At 43.9% G+C, this 22,500-nt stretch overlaps 1 protein-coding gene across 1 annotated transcript in view; it reads right to left on the bottom strand.

Annotated features, from left to right (window-relative positions):
• ppfia2 (PTPRF interacting protein alpha 2) overlaps positions 1–22,500 on the bottom strand; it is a 112,279-nt gene that overhangs the window by 20,666 nt on the left and 69,113 nt on the right. Inside the window, exons 5-20 of the mRNA XM_076296728.1 lie at positions 19,439–19,549; positions 16,693–16,914; positions 15,355–15,501; positions 14,801–14,935; positions 13,677–13,724; positions 12,668–12,751; positions 11,547–11,678; positions 10,989–11,051; positions 10,671–10,762; positions 10,015–10,153; positions 8,879–9,096; positions 6,103–6,343; positions 5,029–5,058; positions 4,671–4,798; positions 4,138–4,310; positions 3,209–3,299 (exon numbers count right to left, since the gene is read on the bottom strand). Of these exons, the coding sequence (XP_076152843.1) occupies positions 3,209–3,299; positions 4,138–4,310; positions 4,671–4,798; positions 5,029–5,058; positions 6,103–6,343; positions 8,879–9,096; positions 10,015–10,153; positions 10,671–10,762; positions 10,989–11,051; positions 11,547–11,678; positions 12,668–12,751; positions 13,677–13,724; positions 14,801–14,935; positions 15,355–15,501; positions 16,693–16,914; positions 19,439–19,549 (2,054 nt within the window). The remainder of the gene's footprint in view (positions 1–3,208; positions 3,300–4,137; positions 4,311–4,670; positions 4,799–5,028; positions 5,059–6,102; positions 6,344–8,878; positions 9,097–10,014; positions 10,154–10,670; positions 10,763–10,988; positions 11,052–11,546; positions 11,679–12,667; positions 12,752–13,676; positions 13,725–14,800; positions 14,936–15,354; positions 15,502–16,692; positions 16,915–19,438; positions 19,550–22,500) is intronic.

The raw sequence follows: 22,500 nt of genomic DNA, 5'->3' as shown, positions 1-22,500 counted from the left end.
GATGACACATGGTGAGACGGTATATCTGTCTGTTGCATTAATAAGTAGATCCCTAACTGGGTTTGAATCCCGAACCTGCTGTCGCAGCGTTGCTTTGGATAAAATTGTCACTTTTCTTTAGTATGGAATAATGCACAGGTCATCTTTAGGAAACATACTGTGAATAGCTGTTGTCATGACAGCAGACTCATTAATATGCCTGTTTACTGCATATCAAAATATTTTACATTTACATACAGAGGACAGAGGGTAGTTCTGTGGTGTTGCAGAGAGATCTGTGAATCACCTTTGTCAGAGAGAGTGTGTGTGTGTGTGTAAATGGTAAATGTGTTTCTGCACATTGCACATTGCAGTGTGTGTATTATCTAATGGGTGTGTGTGTGTGTGTGTGTGTGTGTGCGTGCGTGTGTACTAGTACAAGAATTTATTCTACTTTGAGGACAACTTGAGGACAATCACTCCACATCCAGCACACCAAGGCCATTCACTCCCACTGAGTCGGACACAATGCATGGCCAGATTACAGATGGACACTGTTGCTGTGATGCTGTTGAATGTATATGCGTGACGTTAGAGAGGCGACACCAGAGTCTCTCCTGCTCTTTCTCATGTGAGAGGGGAAGGGGGGTGGGGGACAATATATGTTCAGGTCAGGTGCTACGGCAAGGCCAACAGATACTGAACATACATCCGCTAGTCAAAGGGGAAGGAAATAGTTATGACAGAAAAAATATAAAAGGAAATACATAAATAAATCAATAAAAAAAAATGATAGCAGCCGTAATAGCAACAGTTTTTGACAATTGTCCATAACCAGGCTGGTGGAAGCTGGTTATTGTCGACAGATAACTGGTCATTGACACATACACATACACACACAAATGCACACACACACTGTTTCTCTCTGTCCCACACACACACACACACACACACACACACAGTGAAAAGAGGAGAAGGTAAGACTTCAACATTCCAGTTTGTGGTGAGAAACAGGCTATTTGAAGGCACACACTCTTTCTCCAGATCATGGAGGTCTCCCCTATGGAACTGTTGGGAGAAACGACATTCAGACATGAATGCTGAGCAGTAGGAGGAAGAGGAAGTGAAGCGGAGGAGGAAGGAAGGAAGGAAGGAAGCTGACTGAGTGACAAAGGAAGTTGATTGATTGATTGACAGAGGAAGTTGATTGATTGAAAGAGTTGACAGGAAATGGTGCCGGATGATGCTTTGCTCCAACAAGAGGGAGACACGCTTGTTCAGGAGGGAGATGTAAAGAGAGAGAGAGAGAAGGAGAGACAGACAGACAGAGACAAGGACGGACGGACAAAAACGGAAAGACAGGTGGACATGGCACTGAGTGAGATAGATGTCCAGCAGTCGAACCAACACAAACTTACCCGCTTGTTATTGTCATATGATGGAGGAGGGAGAGGAGGTAGGAGAGAGATAGAGGGAGAGGGAGAGAGAAAGAAGGAGAGATAGGGAGAGAAAGATAGAGAGAGAGAGAAAGAAAGAAAGAGAGATCGATGGGAAACAAAAGCACACAACTGTTAAATAAAATCATAATCGACATTGTGCTATTGTTCTTTTTTGGCACTTAAAAACTGGCTAGTGTCAGGCACTCCAACGGAACAGTCAGACTATGGAGAGGGAGGGGCATCTTCTAGGCCATCCAATCACAGTCAGCCTTACAGACAACACAGAAGCAGTTCTACTCCATTCATCAATGCATGGTGAACAGCCAAGCTCAGAAATCGCACCTGACACACACATACATATACATCCACACACAAACCTACACACTCATAAACACACTGCTATACACACACATACACACACAAACACACACACATCTCTTTCCAATGAGCCAAACTCCAAGAGTGCCAAATATACTCAGCAGCTTCCATAACACAATCATACTGCATGCAGGAAAGAAGTATGGACATACATACTGTACACACACAAGCACTAACCAAACACACACACACACACACAGACACACACATACATACACATATGCAGACACATATAATAGAGAGTGAAGGATGAATGAAGAATATTCTCTGACACTAGAGCTCTCTACACAAACACACACACACACATACATATAGACATACTAACATGCTCACTCACACGCGCACACACACACACACACACACACACAAACACTGAAAGACAGAGTAGGACGAATTAACATTTTCTTAACACCACAGCCGTCAACAGATAGACAGGTAGTCATGTACACAGTCAATGGTACACAATGCAAGTCAGAGACTGAAGTTGAAAGAGAACAGCAAATACTCTTAGAGAAAGAGAAGGAGACAGAAAGAGAGAGAGCAAAGGTGAAAGAAAGAGAACATTTCAGTTTTCCGCAAGCAAGTCAAACAACATGCTCTGCCAGAGGCATCAGCAGCATCCATCCCACGATGCAAAGAGAGTGTTACTGCTATACACACGTGCTGTACTGTGGAGAGGGGTCAGTGAAAAAGCAGCTCCCTTTCCCCTCTCAAACACACACACACACATTCACAATACCTGATCATGACCTCTGTGTTGGGAAGTGAGTGGTTAGTTACATAAAAACAATAAATAAACAAATACAACAATACGTAAAGAAACACAAAACAAAAATAAAAACAAATCATAAGATGTATTCCTTTAGGGAAGACATTCACGTTTACAATTTGCATGGATCGTCACCCTCTGTGAAGACATGCTTGGGCAGTATGATCCCTGCAGAAGTGAGACTTAAGGCAGTGTGATTTGGTTACAAGGCACTGCGATGGATCAGGTCTGCCTACTTTGTTATTTCCCTATTTGGTTTTTGCATCAGAAGAGGAAATGGGGTAGTGTGTGTGTGTGAGGGGAGGGGAGGGGAGGGGAGGGGGGAGGAAAAGAACAGAGCTGTAATTTGACAGCGAGCCTGTGCAGAGATTAATAGACTTGAAGTGAAATCTATACTTTCGGGGAGCTGGCAGCTTTAGTCGCCGCACTTTATGTTTTTTCCCTGGCATTCATGCCTCCTCATTGATTTCTCAGGGCAAGATGTATTTTTAGATGTATTCGCACAGGCTCTGCATATGAAGACATCACTGAGGGTTTTGCTGGGTCTATACAGGGGGACTAAAGGGAGGGAATGAGAAGTCTGCTGGTCATGGGACCGTATTGTGTGTATGGGTGAATTGTTCCCTTGCTGTAAAATACTCACTTCTTTTTCAGCCGGCGGTCCTTCTCCGCTTGAGTGCCCAGTTTCCCCACGCCCATGTCCTGGCCAACCAATTCTGGGTCAGAAAAATTTCCTGTAAGCAAGCAGAGTGTCATCCCTTTTACCTTTAGGGGACATATCTCATTTTAAACCACGATCCTAGCTTTTGCCAAAAAACTTGGAGAAATGACAGCAACAAGCCAATCTGAGCAGCCCCTGAGGTATGGATACTGTTATATTACAATCATTTATCGACAGACAGACATCCATATTGTGCAGGCGCTGTAGGACCTGTGAGGCGGAGAGATATTGGCTGTGTGTGTGCTGCAGAATTGAGCCTAAATAAATTAAAGGTATACTATGCAGCTTCAGGTATTTTTGGCGACTGTAGAGCTCCCCCTAGAGTCGTGATATATTTATATATATTTACTCTGCCGTTGTAAATAGCCTACTTCTTGTGGCTTATTCCCCCTGTACACAATGAAAATGCTTTTGTTGTGGAGGCAAAGGATTAACAACAGGCAAAAATGATCTCCAAAGAGCTATATCTACTGACAAGGTAATGTTTCACGTTTCTCTTTAGGTCAACTTTTCTTGAAGTTGCATGGCTGGTTCTCTCATTAGCAACTCACTACGGCTATGCTGTAAGGCTATGCTAAGTGAATGATTCCCCTATTAAAAGTTTGTTTACCATCAAAGTGGCTTCATAAAGGTTATATTAGGGTAAAACATCTTGCATAGTGTACCTTTAACTGTCTGGGGAATGTCAGACCTTAAATTGCTATGAATTAGAATGTAAGTAGCTATGAATTAGAGAGAATGTAACATTCACAATATCTGTATCTGATTTATTGATCTGTCTAACCTGGTTGAATTGTATTAACACATTCATATAATAACCAAGGCATTGGGTGTGCTGTTGTGTGTGTCACCTTGTCCAGGGCCCATCATCTCCTTGCCCAGTTGACCCAGACGACCTTTCTCCTTCTTGCCGAAGAGGCGGCCGATGGAGGACTTGATGCCCTTCTTCTTGGGCTGCTTGTGGAGCGAGTCCTGACTGCTGGCTACGCTACTCAAGGCACTCGCGTCCGTCTCCAGAGCCAGGCTACATGCACACACGCACACATGCACACACACGCACGCACGCACACGCACACACACGGCCATAGAGACATAAACACACACATAAACAAGTGTGAGTTTTCACACACACACACACACACATGCACACACACATACTGAGGGTGAGATGCAAGAACCATACTGAGTGCCATCAGTCACAAACTTTCAGTTTTGTTTCACCATCTGTTCAGAGGCATCCCTGGCCTACTGACCCATAATTAAACACACGAGATGTAGAGATACTGTACATCAAATACACAATGCATTCCTGCGTTCGTGTGTGTGTGTGTGTGTGTGTGTGTGTGTGTGTGTGTGTGTGTTGCTCCTTGTGGTATCGACTCACCGGCCGTCATTGTGCGAGGAAGCAGGTAAGGTGTGTGTCATGCGGACCTGGCGAGGCGTGGCGGGAGGGGACGTCTCACACCTGATGGTGGCCTTGTCCTCTCGTCCGTCCTCATCCACTGCTGCGATCTGGCAGGAAGGAATGGACAATCCACAGTTTAGCTTAATTTACAATTTATAGATTATTTCTTACAGGGACCATGTAAAAATGCATTAATCACATAGAGGGAACATATGCTTTGTACTAGATTTAGCTACTAGCTAATTTCCATTTGCAGTCCCTGGATTAGGACAAAGCCGTCCGCTAAGTAAACATAAACATAAATATAAAGACCTTAATTTTAAGAGTGTGTACTCACCTTTCTCCTATGTTTCCTCAGGTCACTAGGCTGGAAAAAAAATATATTGGCATATTTTCATAAAACATTCTCTCAACAAACAATCTAATTCACAAAACAATACATTGTATTTGTGCATAAACTAGCCTTGAACCACCCTTAAAATGCATATAGCTTGAAATCTGACCAATTCTGAACTAGCTTGACAGTGTAAAAACGGAGGTAGCACTTGCTTTCTTCTCTTGTTTTTTTTGTTTTGTTTGTCTGATTCAAAGCCTTAGTCAAAAACACATGTGACTACTCTTTCATTTCCTCACCATGCGACTCTCTTCCCCCACTCATGAATAAACCGTCAGCAATCAATGCAGGGATTGAAACAAATAGTGACTGGTTTGTAAAAGAGCACACCCCCTGAGCCAACATTTATCAAGCAGATCAATAAAAACCAGAGCCCAAGAGGTCTGGAGGTCCACACCCACATAAGGGCCTCTGATTCTGGAAGAGAAGCCCTCCGCGGAGAGCCTCCGCCCAAAACTGGGGAAGAGAGAAAGAAGAGGAGGAGGAGGTCTAGGGGGTCTTTTGGATATTGACATAAATATTCCTCAGTTCCTGGATGAGCCTTTATAGCCCTCGTTTCACAAATACAGTGTTAATCTCTGCTATCAGGACACGATCTATCACATTACAGTAGCCTATGTTCATTAAGATTAGTGGATGAGGAGGTAGAGAAACTGAGGGAATTACTGGCAGCCATTTTGGTTCAGCGGGGCGTTCGGGTGCCATAACCTTAATGAATGCACAACATGAAGGGTGTGGAGGACAGGACTGTGCCAATGCACTTTTGGTCCGTGATGGAGAGCGAGAAGAATCTAAGACTAAAAGAAAAACTGAAAGCAAGTAAGAACAAAAGAATGAAAGACAGAAAGAAAGAAAGGGATTAAAAAGAAATAAAGTCAAAAGCGAGAAAGAAAAAAAGAGACAGAGAGAAAAAAAGAAAGATGGAAAGAGTGATACAGAAAAGCTAACAATCTGAGGTAACCACACAAACTCCAGTAGCCAGGCCCAGTAAGAGTGGCGCGAGCGTCACATGCGTACCAGTGTCATGACGCCCATGCGCTCCATGTCTCGGGCAGGCGAGCGTGGCGTGAGTTTGGGAGTGGAGTGTCCGCTGGGCGGGGACGAGCTGGCCAGGGACGAGGCGGTGGCCGAGGCGGTGATGGAGGTGCCGGGGTGGTGCACCCGTGCCAGGTTCAGGCCCTCCAGACTCACGCTGGCCACGCGGTTCTCAATCTCCTCCGCCCGCAACTCTGTAGACTCTTTCTCCTCCTGGATCAATCTGAGACAGACAGAGAGAGATAAAGAAAGAGAGAGAGAGAGAGAGAGAGAGAGAGAGCGAGAGGGAGAGAAAGACAGAAAGAGAGAGACAGAGTGACAGTATAGTATGAACTATAGTAAAGAACACTGTTAATAAGATAGGTAATCAGGCAGCATAAAAATTCCCTGAGACCTTTTTCAACTAAGCAAAGTGCGGCCTTATCTTGTTTTAATTCAAAATGTAATTCAAGGACAGCAGATTTTTAGAGAGGGGAAGCCTGAAGGTCATATTACATCAGCCTCAGAGAGAGAGGCTAGTGTGGTATACCATACTGTTATATAATATAAATGATTAGTAGTGAACAATATGAATTCAAGGACAAGGCCCCTTGAATAGACAGGTCGGTTAAAAAGTCATTTACACCAGTTTTATGTTATATTGGAAATATTCAAGTGCTAGTGACAAAATGAGCCCTTTTGTCTTCTATGTCTGTGTCTTGTAACACTTAAGGAGTTTAGGACAACACAACAGTGACAAAATTGCACACATTCATCGCACCAGTGGACAAACACTATTGGCAAGATCAGTTACCAAGTGTTATGTACAATGACTAAAGTCATAGGCTATTTACAGGGTAAGGGGGAAACAGAGTGGGCCCAAAACAAAGCTCTTCTATCGCACGGTAGTGATGGGAATTATTGTACACTGCAGAGGCAACTGTACAGCCTTAGTATACGGTTCAATTGCCTACTACACCATGTGAAATCTGAGAATCCTTTAGGCCCTTGCAGTACAAATAAAGATGCATAATACGTCCATATCAAAAATATATGCTAACACTTTAATAACACTGCACTGCTTTAATAACACATTACACTGCTGAGAAAACATCTCTGCCTCAGCAGTCACGATACTGGCATTTCCAAAAACAGCAGCATGATTCATGCTATGGAAACAACACCTACAAGTATGTCAAAAGAAAATCAACACATACCCTGACATTCTGTTTTAGCTTCACGACTCCAAAACCAACAGCCAAGAGCAAACAAACACCGATGACAGATACAAATACCCTAATTTTACCAATTAATCTCTAAAACCATTAGAAATTGATCACACACAGACATCTTATAAAAACTCTAGATCATCAGCATTCATAAAACCAGTGAGATAGCAAACTAAAATGCATGCAAAACAGTCAGCAAAGTTGTGCTGTGAAGGTTTTCTTCACTTATGCCTTGTGTCCCTCCCCGGAACACAGAACTCCATAGTGCATATCCTGGATGGCTGTGTGTTCACATGGCCATACGATCCAAATGAATTTAAGGTTGTTACCAATTCGCCTTATTCACCCGGCGGCCAGAACGAGGCTAAAGGGTACACTTGCCATTACACCTCCAGTCCAACAGATGGTGGTGGTAATGCACTCCGTTTGCAAACTGCCAAAAAAAAAGTTCACCGAAAAAGAAGAAGGGTTCACTGGCCTGGCCTTCATCAGTGAGTTTTTTTTGGCAGTTTGCAAACGGAGTGCATTACCACCATTATCTGCTGGACTTAGGTGTAATGGCAAGTGTACCCTTTAGCCTTGTTCTGGCTGCCGGGTGAATAAGGCGAATTAAACTAGTTGCTGAAAAGCATACCTTAAAAAGTGGCACATTGCTGCATAGTGTAGTATTTCTTTCATGATGAATCAAAATGAGTCAGTGGTCACGGCCATGACAAAGGAGATGTATCATGCCATGGACCAGACCTCTTGTGTCATGCGTTGCCAAAGCTTCAACATGTGAGATCTGTTCTCACACACACTTACAGGGAGTGTGTCTGTGTGTCTAAAGCCGAAAGTCCAGAGCCAAGACCATCTGGATGAGGGGGACTGGAGGAGACGATGAGTCACTGGGATGGAACGCCAGAGATAATGCTGTCCACGTCTACAGATCTACGTTGTCAGTTCAACCAACCACAAAGCTACACACCGAGTCTATTTTTAATATGTATACGTTTGTGCTGCTGACAGCTGTCATTTGTTGACCGCTGTGATAAAACTATACAGTACATGGTAAGACGTTCAGCGTTCATCTTTATATATATACTTTGATATGTCGGCCATTACGATCTTCAGAGTATTGCAGCACAGCATTATCACAGACACTGTTCATCCTGAACCTCTGTCAGAACTGACCTGCCTTACCTACAGTATATCCTTATATGGTCATACAGTATGTGCACAGTTATACTGTTACTGTGTACATGCAGTCAATTGTAATTTTGACAAACTTAAAATAAAGGCATTAAAGGAACACAGTGGAATAATTTATATAAATGCCTCTTGAACGCCATATAGCGCTACAACAACAGTACCCAGTTAGTCATAAACTGACTAAAAGGGTTACGATCTTACCCAATCAACAATCAATGTTACATGGTGCAATATCAAACATTTCTGGGTGCACATTGGCAATGACAGAGACTTCATTCCCCGTATTATATGTCGGTATGAAACCTTGAAACCTTTATTGCGGTAATTTTGTGTTTTTTTAATGTCAGTGTCAGACTGACCGGATCTCTTTGTTGATGGCATCCAGCTGCTCCTGCAGCATCATGGCGAGGGTTTGGGCATCGGAGTGGCCTCCGGGCGACAGCAGGTCCATGGAGCTGAAGAGGGTCTCTCGGTCGTCGTCGTCGATATCCGACATCTCCGTGTCACTCTCGAACGGGTGGCCGCCCAAAATGCCCAGCTGCTGCGAACGCCACTCTTGCTCGCCCAGAGACTTTGCCTGACGACGGGGAGAAGAGAGGATGGAAATACAGAACGATGAGGAGGCAGACAGACAGAAAAATCCCTTCTGGGAAATAGTCAGGGAAAATATATTCTGGCTGTGAAAGAAGAATTTAGAGGATGCAATTTGTGTGCATATACTACATGACCAATTTTCTTATTCCAGAGGGTTAGATATGCTGGAGAAAAAAACCCTTTTACAAAGTTTTAGGTCACTCACAAGCAAGAATAAAGGAACATTGTACAATTACAGGGTACAATGTTGGCTTAAGTGCTACAATACAACATTTCCAAACATACACTAATGGAAGATGTTTATACATGGTAAAAGCAGGGACTGAAAATTAAATGGTAGTGGTGGAGGCAAAGTACTACAATCAATATTATGAATGTTTTAGCCTTGGAAGAGGGTGGGAAGAGCAAAGAGAGAGTAGGAGGAGGGGGAGAGGGCAACAGTGGAGAGCAAATGACAGGAAATAAGAGAAATCGGAGAAATCGGAAGGAAGAAAGGGAGAAAAGGCAGAGCAAAGGAAAACACAGAAGATGAAAGGAGACAATCCTTTCATCAATCTAGCAAAGAAGAAAACCTCTAACTTCCCAGAATGATCAGAAATGCATTATACTAAATGTCTGTGTGGTCTGTGTATCTGAATGCAGTAATGTAGAAATTCAGCTTTGTCCTCTATTTTCAGGCTTGTTTGATAAAATACATATGAGTATTTTGCACATATTGATTGAAGGTTTTGCCGATTCTTTGCCGATTGAAAGTAGTAGAATCTCTCTCTCTCTCTCTCGCTCTCTCTCTCTCTGGGAACTATATTGATTTAAATATCTAGACTCTACAGGATATTCTTCAGAATAAGGAACCCTTCACATGCAAGCGCAGCAGCCTGTTCCTCCCGAGAGAGGACCTCACCTTTTGCTCGTCGCGCCGCAGCCCCAGGCGACCCCGGCGCGGCCTGCGGATGACCTTTGCTGACCTGTAGTGATCCGACTGCGTCTCCGCCAGAGAGCCCAGCGAGAAGCGCAGCTCTGCCGATGTGTCCAGATGAGATCTGGGACAAGACCGAGAGATGGAGAGACAGAGAGAAAGAGAGAGAGAAGGAAAAGAAGGAGAGAGTAAGAGCGAGAGAACAAGACAGAAAGAGAAACGACGAGTAGAGAATGACAAACAATGCCAATGAAAACAATCAAATGTAAAGTGGGAAGGGGCTGATATTTCAACTAGCAACAGATGGGCTCAGTGATATTCAGACAAAGCTGATAAATAAAAGTATTGAATAATGCAGCTGCTCTGGTCAGATTTCATCAACATTCTAACTCAACTCATGCCGAACTTATGACATAAACAATACAAATGTTCCCACATGGACTGCTAGGGTAAGTGGTCATTGGCTGCACTCTCTCTGCCTCTCCAATTCTTCATCGCTCATTCTTTCTTTTTTTCTCTTTTTGTCTCTCCTCTCTGTTTTTCCTTCCTTTTTCTTCCTCTTTATCTCCCTCTCTCCTTTTCTCTCTGTTTTTCTGTCCTCTTTCTTTCTGTCCTTCCATCTTTTCGTCTTTGTCTCTCACCGTGACAGGGTTGGTTCTGTGAGGGACCCGGCCCGTTGTCTGAACTGGTCCAGCTCGGAGCGCAGCTTGTCGATCTCCTCTGCCAGGTGAGACTGGAACAAACATGATGTTATAAAAACAACTCTCTACATGTAGCTCTCTAAGCATTCCCAGCTGCCTCGCAATGTTAATTTGGGCCATGTTTGTCTTCATCCCCTCCAATAGCAATGCCAATAAATCAGTAACAAATCACACAAATCAAATGACATTTTGTTAAAAATAATAATAAATGTGGGATCACCACAATGTTTCCTCCATGCCTGTGTTTGCCAAACTTACTTTTTCATGGATGGAGTCTTCCAGCTGTTTCCGGTAGCTCTCCGAGTCCTGTATCAAAACGTTCTGAGCGGTGCGGGGAAAAACATATTAGACCATTCAAACTCATAAAAACATAGTCTAGGGGCCATCTGTAAATCTATTATTGGCTTTATTGCTTTATTTGTTTTATAGAAATACTGTACCAGCTTGCATCCCAACTCACCTGATTTCCTTTTTTTAGTTGTTTGTCTATGTTTCTGTCTATGTTTCTGTGTATTGGAGCATACTCTATGTTGAATGTTAAAAGTGCCGTTCTTTGATTTGTCTCGCACACAGCCACTGCATTATTTCATTGAATTGCTAACGTGCTAATACAGTAAGTGACACTACAAGAGAGCCAGGCCAACTGGTTAGCATGCAATGATTTGCATACAAACTTCAGTAGACACCTGGGCAACACAGAGCATAAGTGCGTTTGACATTATGTCCAGATAGTTGTTTCTTCACATATTTCTAGGTAATTTTAAAACGTTTTAAACTGAAGAACCTTTGACTAAATGTAGCTGAATAAGGACCCACCTTCTCCTCCAGGGCAGCCATCCTCTCCTTCAGGTGCAGCTGCAGCCTCTCGTTGGATTCGGTGAGGAGCCGGTCCACCGTGTCTGACAGACGTTTGTTGTGTTCTTCGTTCATCTTTTCTCTCTGACGAGCCTGTGGACACACACACACACACACACACACACACACACACACACACACACACACACAAACAGCTTCTGTGAAACACTGACAGGACACTAACAGTAATTATGTCCTATGTACTTCATGTATCCTGGCCTATTTACCATGTCGTATGAATAAAAAAAACATACATTTGTTTAAATTTCTGTGACATGCCGATCAGACACACTCGACATCCTGCTACGCCTGCTCTCTATGTCCTGTTTGTGTTCTCCCCCATACTTCAGGTGTGCTTTCAAAATCCATTCATTTTGAATGCACTATGTACAATCTGCCTCTAACTTAAATAAAATGTGCAAGTCACACAGTCATGAAGTTAAAGTTGACTGGTATTTAAGAGACACTGTTTTAACACTAGAACACTATCAGAATGCCCTCAAACTAATCCAACAACTGCTTCTGAGACACATCTCTCATGCATGAGTTCAGACAGTGCACTCTGATTCCACATGGTGTGTCTGGATTAATGGATGTTTCATAAGGTATTTGTGCTAGTGCACTTTATACAAGAGTGCATGTGTTTAAGGATGTGTAAATGTGTACTCAACTGAGTCTGCATATGTACTTTAGAAACGTGTGTGAGCATGTGTGTGTGTGTGTGTGTTTGTGTGTGTGTGTGTTTGTGTGTGTGTGTGTGTGTGTGTGTGTGTGTGTGTGTGTGTGTGTGTGTGTGTGTGTGTGTGTGTGTGTGTGTGTGTGTGTTTGTATGTGTGTGTGTGTGTCTGTGTGTCTTTGTGAATGTGTGTATGCATGCACACGCTTTGCTCAGGCCATGTATCAAAAGGGGACATGGATGAACTATTCTTGCACTCTGGAGAGGAACTTTATGAGTGTGTGTGTGTGTGTGTGTGTGTGTGTGTGTGTGTGTGTGTGTGTGTGTGTGTGTGTGTGTGTGTGTGTGTGTGAAATGTGTGTGTGTGTGTGTGTGTGTGTGTGTGTGAGTCCTAAGGGAGACCCACTCTCAGCAGCTCCTGGTTCTTCTCCTCCAGCTGACCCTCCAGGTGCCTCATCCTCTCCTCTATGCTGTCGTGGCGCTCCTCCGCCTGGAAACGAGGGAAAGAGAAATGAGAGAGAGAGAGAGAGAGAGAGAGAGAGAACAAGAGGCAGTGGGAAATAGAAAAGTAAGAAGTGTAAGGACAGAAACAGAGTGTGGGAGAGAAACAAAGAATGAAGAAAATTAGGAAAAGAGAAGAGGCAGTTGTACTCTGTGTCCAAATGCAATAACAAACAATAGATTTACTACACTTGTTTCAAGTGCAAACAAAGAAAAACATGGCTTGTGCAATATCCCAACAACCGATGCTGTTTACACTTGAAACAACTGCAATAAGTACATTTTCTCTCTATGTTTCCTCTTTCACCAAGAAATGAGAAAAATCTCAGCCTGCTACTCTTGGCCAATCTATAAGAGAAGCAAACACTATACTGTACATACATTATGCAGCACATCCATTATTATTGCTGGCTCAAATTGAAAAAAAAAAAAAACACTTGCATACATGTAATTAGTTTAAATGCTTTTCATGTGTCCGAAATCTCATCAGCAATTGGCATCTATTGACAGCTGTGAGTCAGTATTCCATGTACTTTTGCAATGTTCAGCCAAGCATTGAAAATGGAAAGCTATGAATCAAAGAGCTAATTTGGCAGTATAGGCAGATAGGGAGAGACAGCATTTAGCAGCTAGCAGGTAGTCCAGAAGCAGAGGGAAAAACAGCTGGTTGTGATCAACAGCCAAGTCAGTTATTGCGCTTCAAGAAAGTCCACTATTAGCACTGTGGAAATAGAAAATGAAGACCCACAGCCTGATGTAACATCTGCTGAATGCTTGAACCCAGAGACCAACAGGAAAGATCAAGTTGAGTGAGAGAAAGAGGCAGCCATTGAACAGCACGGTGGAGGAGATTTGAGGGAGATAAAGCTCTATTTCTGTGTTGGTGTGAGACACCAGCTTTCTTGTGAGTCTACCTTCCTAAGGGTGGCGGTCATGTCCTGGAGTTTAGCTTCCATATCAGACTAACAGAGTCCCATAGAGAGAAAGAGGGGGGGGGGCATATTACATATGAAAAACATGAGTTAATGACACAGGAAGAACACATAGGCATTTACAACAGTGATGGAGTTGGTAAGTGAATTATACTGAAGTACTTGAACTCAGTACTTGTAGTACTGAGTTCAGTGCTTCTGGTCTCATTTGAAGTGAGAAATAATGTATGGGTCTGATAACGACATGGTATGGCAGTGAATAATGTATGTTAAAAAACCCCTAATGCTGTGTGTTGTTTAAACATCTGGTGTTCAGATCCGATGTGGGATCAGTGATTTGGCTTTCACGAGCCAGCGAAAATACGGTGCATTTTCCATTGTTTCACATGCTTGGCTTTTTTTAAGCAGTTCAGTGAGTTGGAGTCGGCACAGGCCAGCGCCAGAGAGAGTGACGTGAGAGACTGGCCACGAGTCAGAGTAAACACACACACACACACACAGCTCCTCAGCTGAACCGACCGACTCCACTTGGCTGGGGATTCCCCCAGAGGACAGGTCAGCTGGCTACAGATGACCAGACTCCAGCCAGTAGGATTGTGTATGTGTGTGTATGTGTGTGTTTACGAGACTGAGGACGAGTACAGCTGTAGCAAGTCCATATGTCCTTAAAGCAGAGACCAGCCAGTGTGTGATTGTGTTTGTATGTATGTGTGTGCGTATGTGGTTGTGTATATGTGTGTGTGTGTTTGTCTGAGAGGGTGAGACAGGTGCAGCTAAAAGAGCACAGCTAATATGAATCCCAAAGTCAGGCAGGGGTGCTTAGACCAAAACTGCTCAGACAGGAGACCAAGTGTCATAGACGATAATATCACGGATAATAAAGAAGATTTGTGCTTTTAATGTGTTTGTGACTGTGTGTGTGTGTGTGTGTTTCTGTGTGCATGCATGTGTGTGTGTGTGTGTGTGAGAGAGAGCAATTACTATTTTATGTTTGTGATTCAGTGCATTTCGTTGTGTGTGTGCATGTACTTGCATGTGTGTGTGTGTGTGTGTGTGTGTGTGTCTGTGTGTGTGTGTGTGTGTTTGAATGTGTGTGTGTGTGTTACCTTTGTGAGTGCAGCTATCCTCTGTGCGAGTTCAGCCTCCACCTCAGGTAGTGTCTCTGCTTTCCTTATGGTCTGTTGCAGCTTCTGTTCCGCAAGCTCCAGACGTTCCTGCAGCTGTCTGTTCTTCTCCTCCATCTAAACACACACACACACACACACACACACACACACACAATACCCAGGATGTTTGTGGTGTGTTATTATTTCAGAAACACACACACACTTGCCCTCTCTGCTTGTTGTAAGGCCTTATCACAGGACAAGTCACGATGTTCTCTCATATGAAAACAACCATCAAAGATAAATATCCTGAACTTAATTTTTACAGAGAGGAGAGCATAAGAGGTTTGCAACAAAGCCTGCCATTTCCAAATCATTGCCCTTTAAAGAAGATACGACTTCAATCGAAAACACACTTATGTAACCACCAATTACAGCCCATCAAAACATCGGAGATGAAGAGACTTCTTCCTCTGAGTCACAATGCTGTTTATGACATTTGGAAAATTCTAGAACTTTTTGTCCGCAGGAGGCTTAGCCAATGGGGCGCTGACCTGTCTGAGGAAAGCCTCCTTATTGGCCAGCTCGTTCTCCAGCTTGTCGCTGATGTCGTGGAGGGAGGTGGACTCGCGCTGGGCACTCAGGTAGCGTTTCTCCAGCGTGACGATGCGCTCCTCCATGTCCTCTTTCTGACACATCGCCTGTGCAAAGACAAACACACAGACACACACACACACCACACCACACCACAGATACCACACAGACACAGACGCACCCATACACACACACTCACATACATACAAACATGCATGCAAACACACAGTTAACAAACAGAAAGTTAATGACTTAACAGATTGACCCATTTGTTGCATTACAAAGCACATAAATAAAAGCACACTAAATACATGAAGTACACTTACAGTCTACTGAAATTAGTGTCTCCTTTTGTACTCACAGTACTTATAGATTATATATATATCTATATTTTGCATTTATACTTATAGATAAGTGATGTTCTTGAGCATGTACTACAGAGGGCACGTGTGATGAAGCGGTCGTGTGCAGACGGAGGCCCAGGTGTCATGCACCTGGCCAGCCAGCCAGGGGGGCGATCGGCTGGGTAGAAGGCCCCCCGCTGTGAGCCTCCACTGGGCTGGAGTCTGACAGCAGCTGGGTCTAGTTCCATGCTGGAGCCATGCTGGGTGACTGACTCTGCCTCATGTCAGCACACTGCATGGCCACCTATGATCAGATACACCAGCACAGACTGGGATCTGAAACCACACCTACAGCTAAACTACTATTTCCTTACAGTAATATAGTACTTGATGCATTAGGTTCAATGTAACATACTGTTACATTAGCGTGTTTAATACCTACTTTTGTATGAGTGTGCAGTACTTAAGTTTACACTCTCTCTCCTATAGTTTCTGACTCAACTCAACAGTCATGTGTTACCGTGAGCCCATCTGTAAATGAGTTGTTTCAACTCTTTTATTTTGTAATGTATCCATCTGACATCCTTATCCAGAGGGACTTAACAGAAAACCAATTCTCCCTGGAGGAAGCACCTTGAGCAAGGGCACATCAGTGCTAACTGGGAAACAAACCAACAACGTTCTGGCCCTCAACTAGGAAGCCCTAGTTTCCTAACCACTACACCAGCATGGAGAGTATGCATATATATGTATATATGTTCAAGGATGCATGTATGTGTGTGTGATCTTGGACTTGGTATATATATATAAATGTATATATGTTCAACAATGCATGTATGTGTGCATGTGTGTGTGAGAGATCTTGGACTTGAGATCATGTAGAGCTTGTCTACATGTCCTCTGTCACATGAGCCCCACACACACACTGTGCGTTTGTCCCACCTGTCTGCTCACCTCCTTGATGTCGCGCTGGTACTTGTTGCACATCTCTTCGGACTTGATGAGGTCCTTGCGGGCGGTCTCCAGCTCCTGCTCCACCTCGGAGACGCGCGACGACAGTGAGGACATGCGGTCCTTCATCTGGGCCAGCTCGTAGTTCTGCTTCTCCAGCAGCTCCTGCAGTTCCACCACCTGGCCTGCCTCGTCCGCCGACTCCATCGAGCCATTGGACAGACGCTGTGGGGCACACACACACACACACACACACACACACACACACACACACACACACACACAGACAGAGTGAGAATAATTATTATCATTATTATTATTATTATTATTGTTACTCTAATTATCATTGTTGGATTGTTGTCAATGATGAATCTATGCATTTCTCTATACATTTCTCTATACATGCTTTATCAATGCAAAGACCCTTGTGGTGTTATTATTTTTGTTGTTTTTTTCTAAATCTATAATTATGTCTATACATGCTTTAATATTAAGATCCTGTGACATCGAAAACTTTGGACTTTTTTAGAGATAAATAAATAAAGTATATTTTTGTAGCCCACACCACACAGTGTGCCGACATTCTCTCTCTATCTCTCTATACATGCTTTAACAACACCAGAACTTTGTGCCATATCAATAAACTTTTGAAATTGAATTAAAAAAAAGAGACCCACCCCAACCCACACAGAAAATAATTCTAAAATATTGCATCCCTGCAGCCTCATACACTTCATTAATCTGAAGACTGCCTTAACAATAGCTAACAGCGCAGCTGTTAAAGGGCCTGTAGCTCTTAAAGTGGATGTGTGCAGACATTAGCTGAGATATAAAGCCGTGGTGGGAGCTGGGGCTCCACCTCTTGTAAATCCTGCCCATGGAGAGTTGTAGCGTGTTGGGCTGAGGCCGTGATTCAGATCCCCCTCATGGAGGCGGCTAGACGGGCGTGTTTACCCCACAGTAAATTTGAACGCTCAAGGCTCGGGGCGCAGTCCAAATTTAATTTAGGAGAGTCCAAGAGTGCGCACACACACGCTCTCTCTCTCTCAGCCAGGATGATAAACTCACTTCATAAAGAACAAGACCAGCAGCTTTAAAAACACAACACTATGTTTTTGTGCTGTGTAGATGCTTGCATGTGTGTGACTGCAGATGTATCCTTTATTGGTGTGTGTGTGTGTGTGTGTGTGTGTGTGTGTGTGTGTGTGTGTGTGTGTGTGTGTGTGTGTGTGTGTGCGTGCGTGCGTGCGTGCGTGTGTGTGTGTGCGTGCGTGGATGCGTGTTTATGTTTGTGGAGGTGAACCTCTGTATGACTGTGTGTGTGTGTGTGTGTGTGTGTGAGAGTGTGTGTGTTTGTGTGTGTGTGTGCCAGCTGCTCATCCACAGCCATCCATTTGTGTGTGCTTGGTCTAATTAGGCCCTTCTACTCTTTGATCAGAGATTCAGCAGACCCTGGCCTTGCATCACTAAATTAGCCACATCAGTCACACACACACACACACACACACACACACACACACACACACACACACACACAGTCACAGACACAGACACAGACACAGACAGACACACACACACATACACACATACGCAATCACAACACAGAGTCACACACCAATCCTTCCATCCAATGCATGCAGTCACTCACAAACACAAACACCCACACAAACACGCAACAAGCAACACAAGAGAAACGCAAAAGACATACACACACACACATGCAAGCACCTATCAATGCATGCACACACACACACTAACTCACACAGCAAACTCTCTGGATTATTTCTAAACTTTTCTAATGTCCATCACCCCCTCCTCTCGGCTGTCACTTTCACTGCCAGACCGACAGACAGCTCTTGGCCTCAGTGGCTGCACCAACATCCTAAACAGCCGACACAAACACAGCCGACACTCCACACAGCCGACACTCACACAGCGCTCTCTAAAAGATGATTGCCTTGGTCTGCCTCGGAGAGTGAGCAGACATTCGTTTGGGTCGGGCCAATAAAGGAGTTTTGTTTGGACCCCAGAGAGACAGAGAGAGAGAGAAAAAGAGAGAGAGAGAAAGATAGAGAGAGAGAGAGAGAGAGAGAGAGAGAGAGAGAGAGAGAGAGAGAGAGAGAGAGAGAGAGAGAGAGAGATAGGGAAGGGCTTGGCACATCATCACATACCGACCGTCTGGTTAATCAAACTTTCAATGTGGCTGAATTGAGGCAGTTGAGTCTGGACTTTTTGGGGTAATTTGCTGAGGATCAAACACAATGCATCATTCCTGACAAGGCAGAAAGGGACACACTAAAGTGAAATAATTGCAGCTCATTAGACTTCAGGTGCTTGTTTGGTTTTGCGCTTGGTTGAGTGCCTGTGTCTGGGCTCTGTTTAGAGTAGTTTACGCCATGGGGAGCAGGATTTAGTATGTGGGGATATATTGCTGTTTTGTGTGCTCTGTCGGCAATCGGTTTAAATGGTGGGTAATGTCGGTGACAAACTGCAGACAAAATGCAATTTCAAACTGCAATCGATTTGAATTTTGTGAACTAAGGAGGATCTCCAACACAGAAACAGATCAGGAACTTATATAATCGAGAAGAGACCAACCAACATACATGTACACTTACATACCTACATACCTACCTACATACATACATAAACCGACAGACAGATAGACAGACAGATATACAGTACAGGCGGGCATAATGACATACAGAGAGACAGACAGACAGACATCTTCCATGCCTGGTTTACCCACCTTGCCATGCACCTTCTGCCCAGCATCTGTGCCCTCCAGCAGGTCCTCTCCGCCATCTCCTGATGCCACCTTCCTCTGGATGTGGGCATTCTGCTCCCGTAAGGCTACGATCTGTGGACCAATGACAATCAAGCCACAGACAACATCAGTCTATCATAACAGTTGGCTATTACCAAACATCATTACATCATCTGCTCTCTCACAGCTGGGTATGGCTAGGGGGGAATGCCATGCCAAGCAGGAAACAAACAAGCTGTCAAACGACCTCATCCAACCCGCTTAAACTTTTCCTCCTTGCTCAAAATATTTACCGGAGTTTCGTACTTCCTACAAAAAAGGTTATTTCCTCCGCTTCAACTTAAACAACTTACAGAAGCTCTCGTTATGCCTTCATGGTCTATGGACTGCTGCTAATATGAAATCTGCGCACAGGAACCAAGATGATTACTATTATTATGCTGAAACCCATTCCCCACCACTCCAACTCTCTCTCTCTTTCCCTATCTCTCTCTCTCTCTCTCTCTCTCTCCCACTCCTTTGTCACCTGGAGCGTACGGCAAACAGTTCTAATCCGGTTGCCAGCGGTAACAGATGACAACAGTAATTAGGCCTGTCGTGAGCAATGACACGTGATTATCGCTGCAGGCAGGACGAGGCGAGAGATGCCTCTTTGTTTTTCTCTTTTTTTCCCGAGAGAGAGAGAGAGAGAGAGAGAGAGAGAAAGAGAAAGAGAAAGAGAGAGACTGAATAATCGGCTAAGCTGTGGTCACTATTCTTAGACAACGCAGGTTGTGTTTTTCCTCCTCCTCTCTCTCTCTCTCTCTCTTCTGACATTCTTTCTTGAAGAAATCTCAGCGAGATGGTGATTTTGCCTGCTGTGATCAAACACCAGTCGCTTCATTACTGTCTAATTGAGTTTTGTTTGGAAGTAGTATCTCATCAGGAAAGTGAAGGGGGGAAAAGTTCTCTTTCTCCTCAGCATCAAACTTGTGGGAGATACAGACTAAATTAGTTTCATTAGAAATAGTTTTAATTACCAGCTTCAAACATCACAGTCAGAGAGGAAATTTACTACATAAAACATTTTACTACAGAGACAGCAAAAGTGACAAACACACACGCACACAGAGACACACACACACCAAGTATTTTGTGCATGGCTTTTCATGAGGAGTTGAGATTTTATTTATACCACTTCTTCCAGAGCTGCATGGCATGTCTAAATCGTCAGTGTCTAAAATAAGCCTTTACCTGCTTTGGAGGACTGTCTCTTCCATCCTGCCAAGTTTAATAATAGTTCTGAGCGAAACGGTGTTCCCGGGAATACCATCTTAATTATAACCCAGAACGCCTGCCAAAGACAACTTCTGACAAGCTCCTGCAATCTGGTCTAGCATGCCTCAGACATTAGACTCTCTTTCTCTTTCCCTCTCTCTTTCTCTTTCTCCCTCTCTCTCTCTCTCTCTCATACACACACACACACACACATACACACACACAAACACACACACACACACACACGCTATCTTTCTCAAACATTCATACAGACACCACAGAAACACAAATATAGACACAGACACACACACACACACGCACACGCACACCCACCGACACACAGACAGATGATATCTCTCTGAAACACACACACACAGATGCTATGTCTCTCTCACACACGCATAAAGTTCCTGATGAAAGTGAATTGGATGTGTGGCTGTGGAGAAGATGGCATGAATTCCACATCTGCCGGCTTTAAAGCGAGACACAGACGCGGTGCGCTCCTCTCCGCTCGTCTCCCTGGCAACAGTTAGGAGATGAAGCAAAAGCGTGGCGTGTAATGGTGTGATTAGAACACAATGACAGCATCCGCCAGCGCCCTCAACCATCAGGACTGTCTAGGCGTGGAGGGGATTTCCCTTCGATTTCTGTGCCATACTGCTGGAGGGTTTACTCAACTCCGCCGGGACATCAATATCATGATTTTAATGGCCGATCAGACAGAGGGAGAGGTGTGTGTGTATGTGTGTGTGTGTGTGTGTGTGTGTGTGTGTGTGTGTGTGTGAGTGTGTGTCGGTATGCAACACAAAAGCAGATTCATCTTTGTACCTACAGAATGAGCGGGTGTGACAAATGGCTACTGTGCTAGCACACACACACACACACACACACACACACACACACACACACACACACACACAGGAACACACACACAGTGAGTGAGTGACAGCAAAAGAGTGGAGGACGGACCTGCATAGATTAACCACAGCCTTGTTACTGTCTGCCAGACACTCACTATCTTCCACGCCTATTAAAACTATAAAAGAAGTCATTAGGCTTTAAGGCCTCATTTCTTTTGCTGTTGAAATAAATGTCTGTCATTTGAGGAAAAGAAAAATCTCAGGAAGACTGTAAAGATGTACTTTTCAGATGGATGATAGCTGTAATAAAAGCAGAAGTTCGATGGGGGGTAAAAAACCCTGTCTGTCCTGGGCCCTTTAATCAGACTCCAAAATCTCAACATGGTCTGTACCAACCAATCAGGAGACATCAAAAGTGATGAGCACGGCTACCGGCCAATTATTTTGTGCATTCTCTGTGCACTGAAGGGAGTAGAGGGACTCCTAAAGAGGCTTTGTTTGTCTATGGTTAACATGTACTTCAGTAGTTACCTTAACTGCCTTAAGTTAGATTAACAATGTTGTAAGCCAGCAAGAAGTTAACTGATATCTTATGATTGTCTTATGCAGGTGTTATAACACAAATGCTTCAGAGCCAGCCTAACAATCAAGAGGGAAGGTGCTTTGAAGACAAGGTGAGACAAGGTTAGCCTGTGACACTGGCAGTATTGCAGATACCAATTATATAATATTATAATACATAACATGCTAATTATGATATATAACACAATACCAGAATATTATGCTCATAGTCTATACAAATGGCAAATAGCAGGTCTTTCCATAACTCTCTGTGATTAACATGGGTTAAGTGTATCTAAGAGGTCAAGCACTAGGGCATGGAGGCCTTCACTAGCCAGGCTAGGCCTTCACTGTGCTGTTAATCCA

Source organism: Alosa pseudoharengus, unplaced genomic scaffold (assembly GCF_046254945.1).
Source record: "Alosa pseudoharengus isolate Yale_2024_CS ecotype anadromous, Long Island Sound unplaced genomic scaffold, YU_APseudo_1.1 YU_APseudo_1.1_scf_20, whole genome shotgun sequence".
Lineage (NCBI taxonomy): Eukaryota > Metazoa > Chordata > Actinopteri > Clupeiformes > Clupeidae > Alosa > Alosa pseudoharengus.
This window is presented reverse-complemented; position numbering and strand designations above follow the sequence as displayed.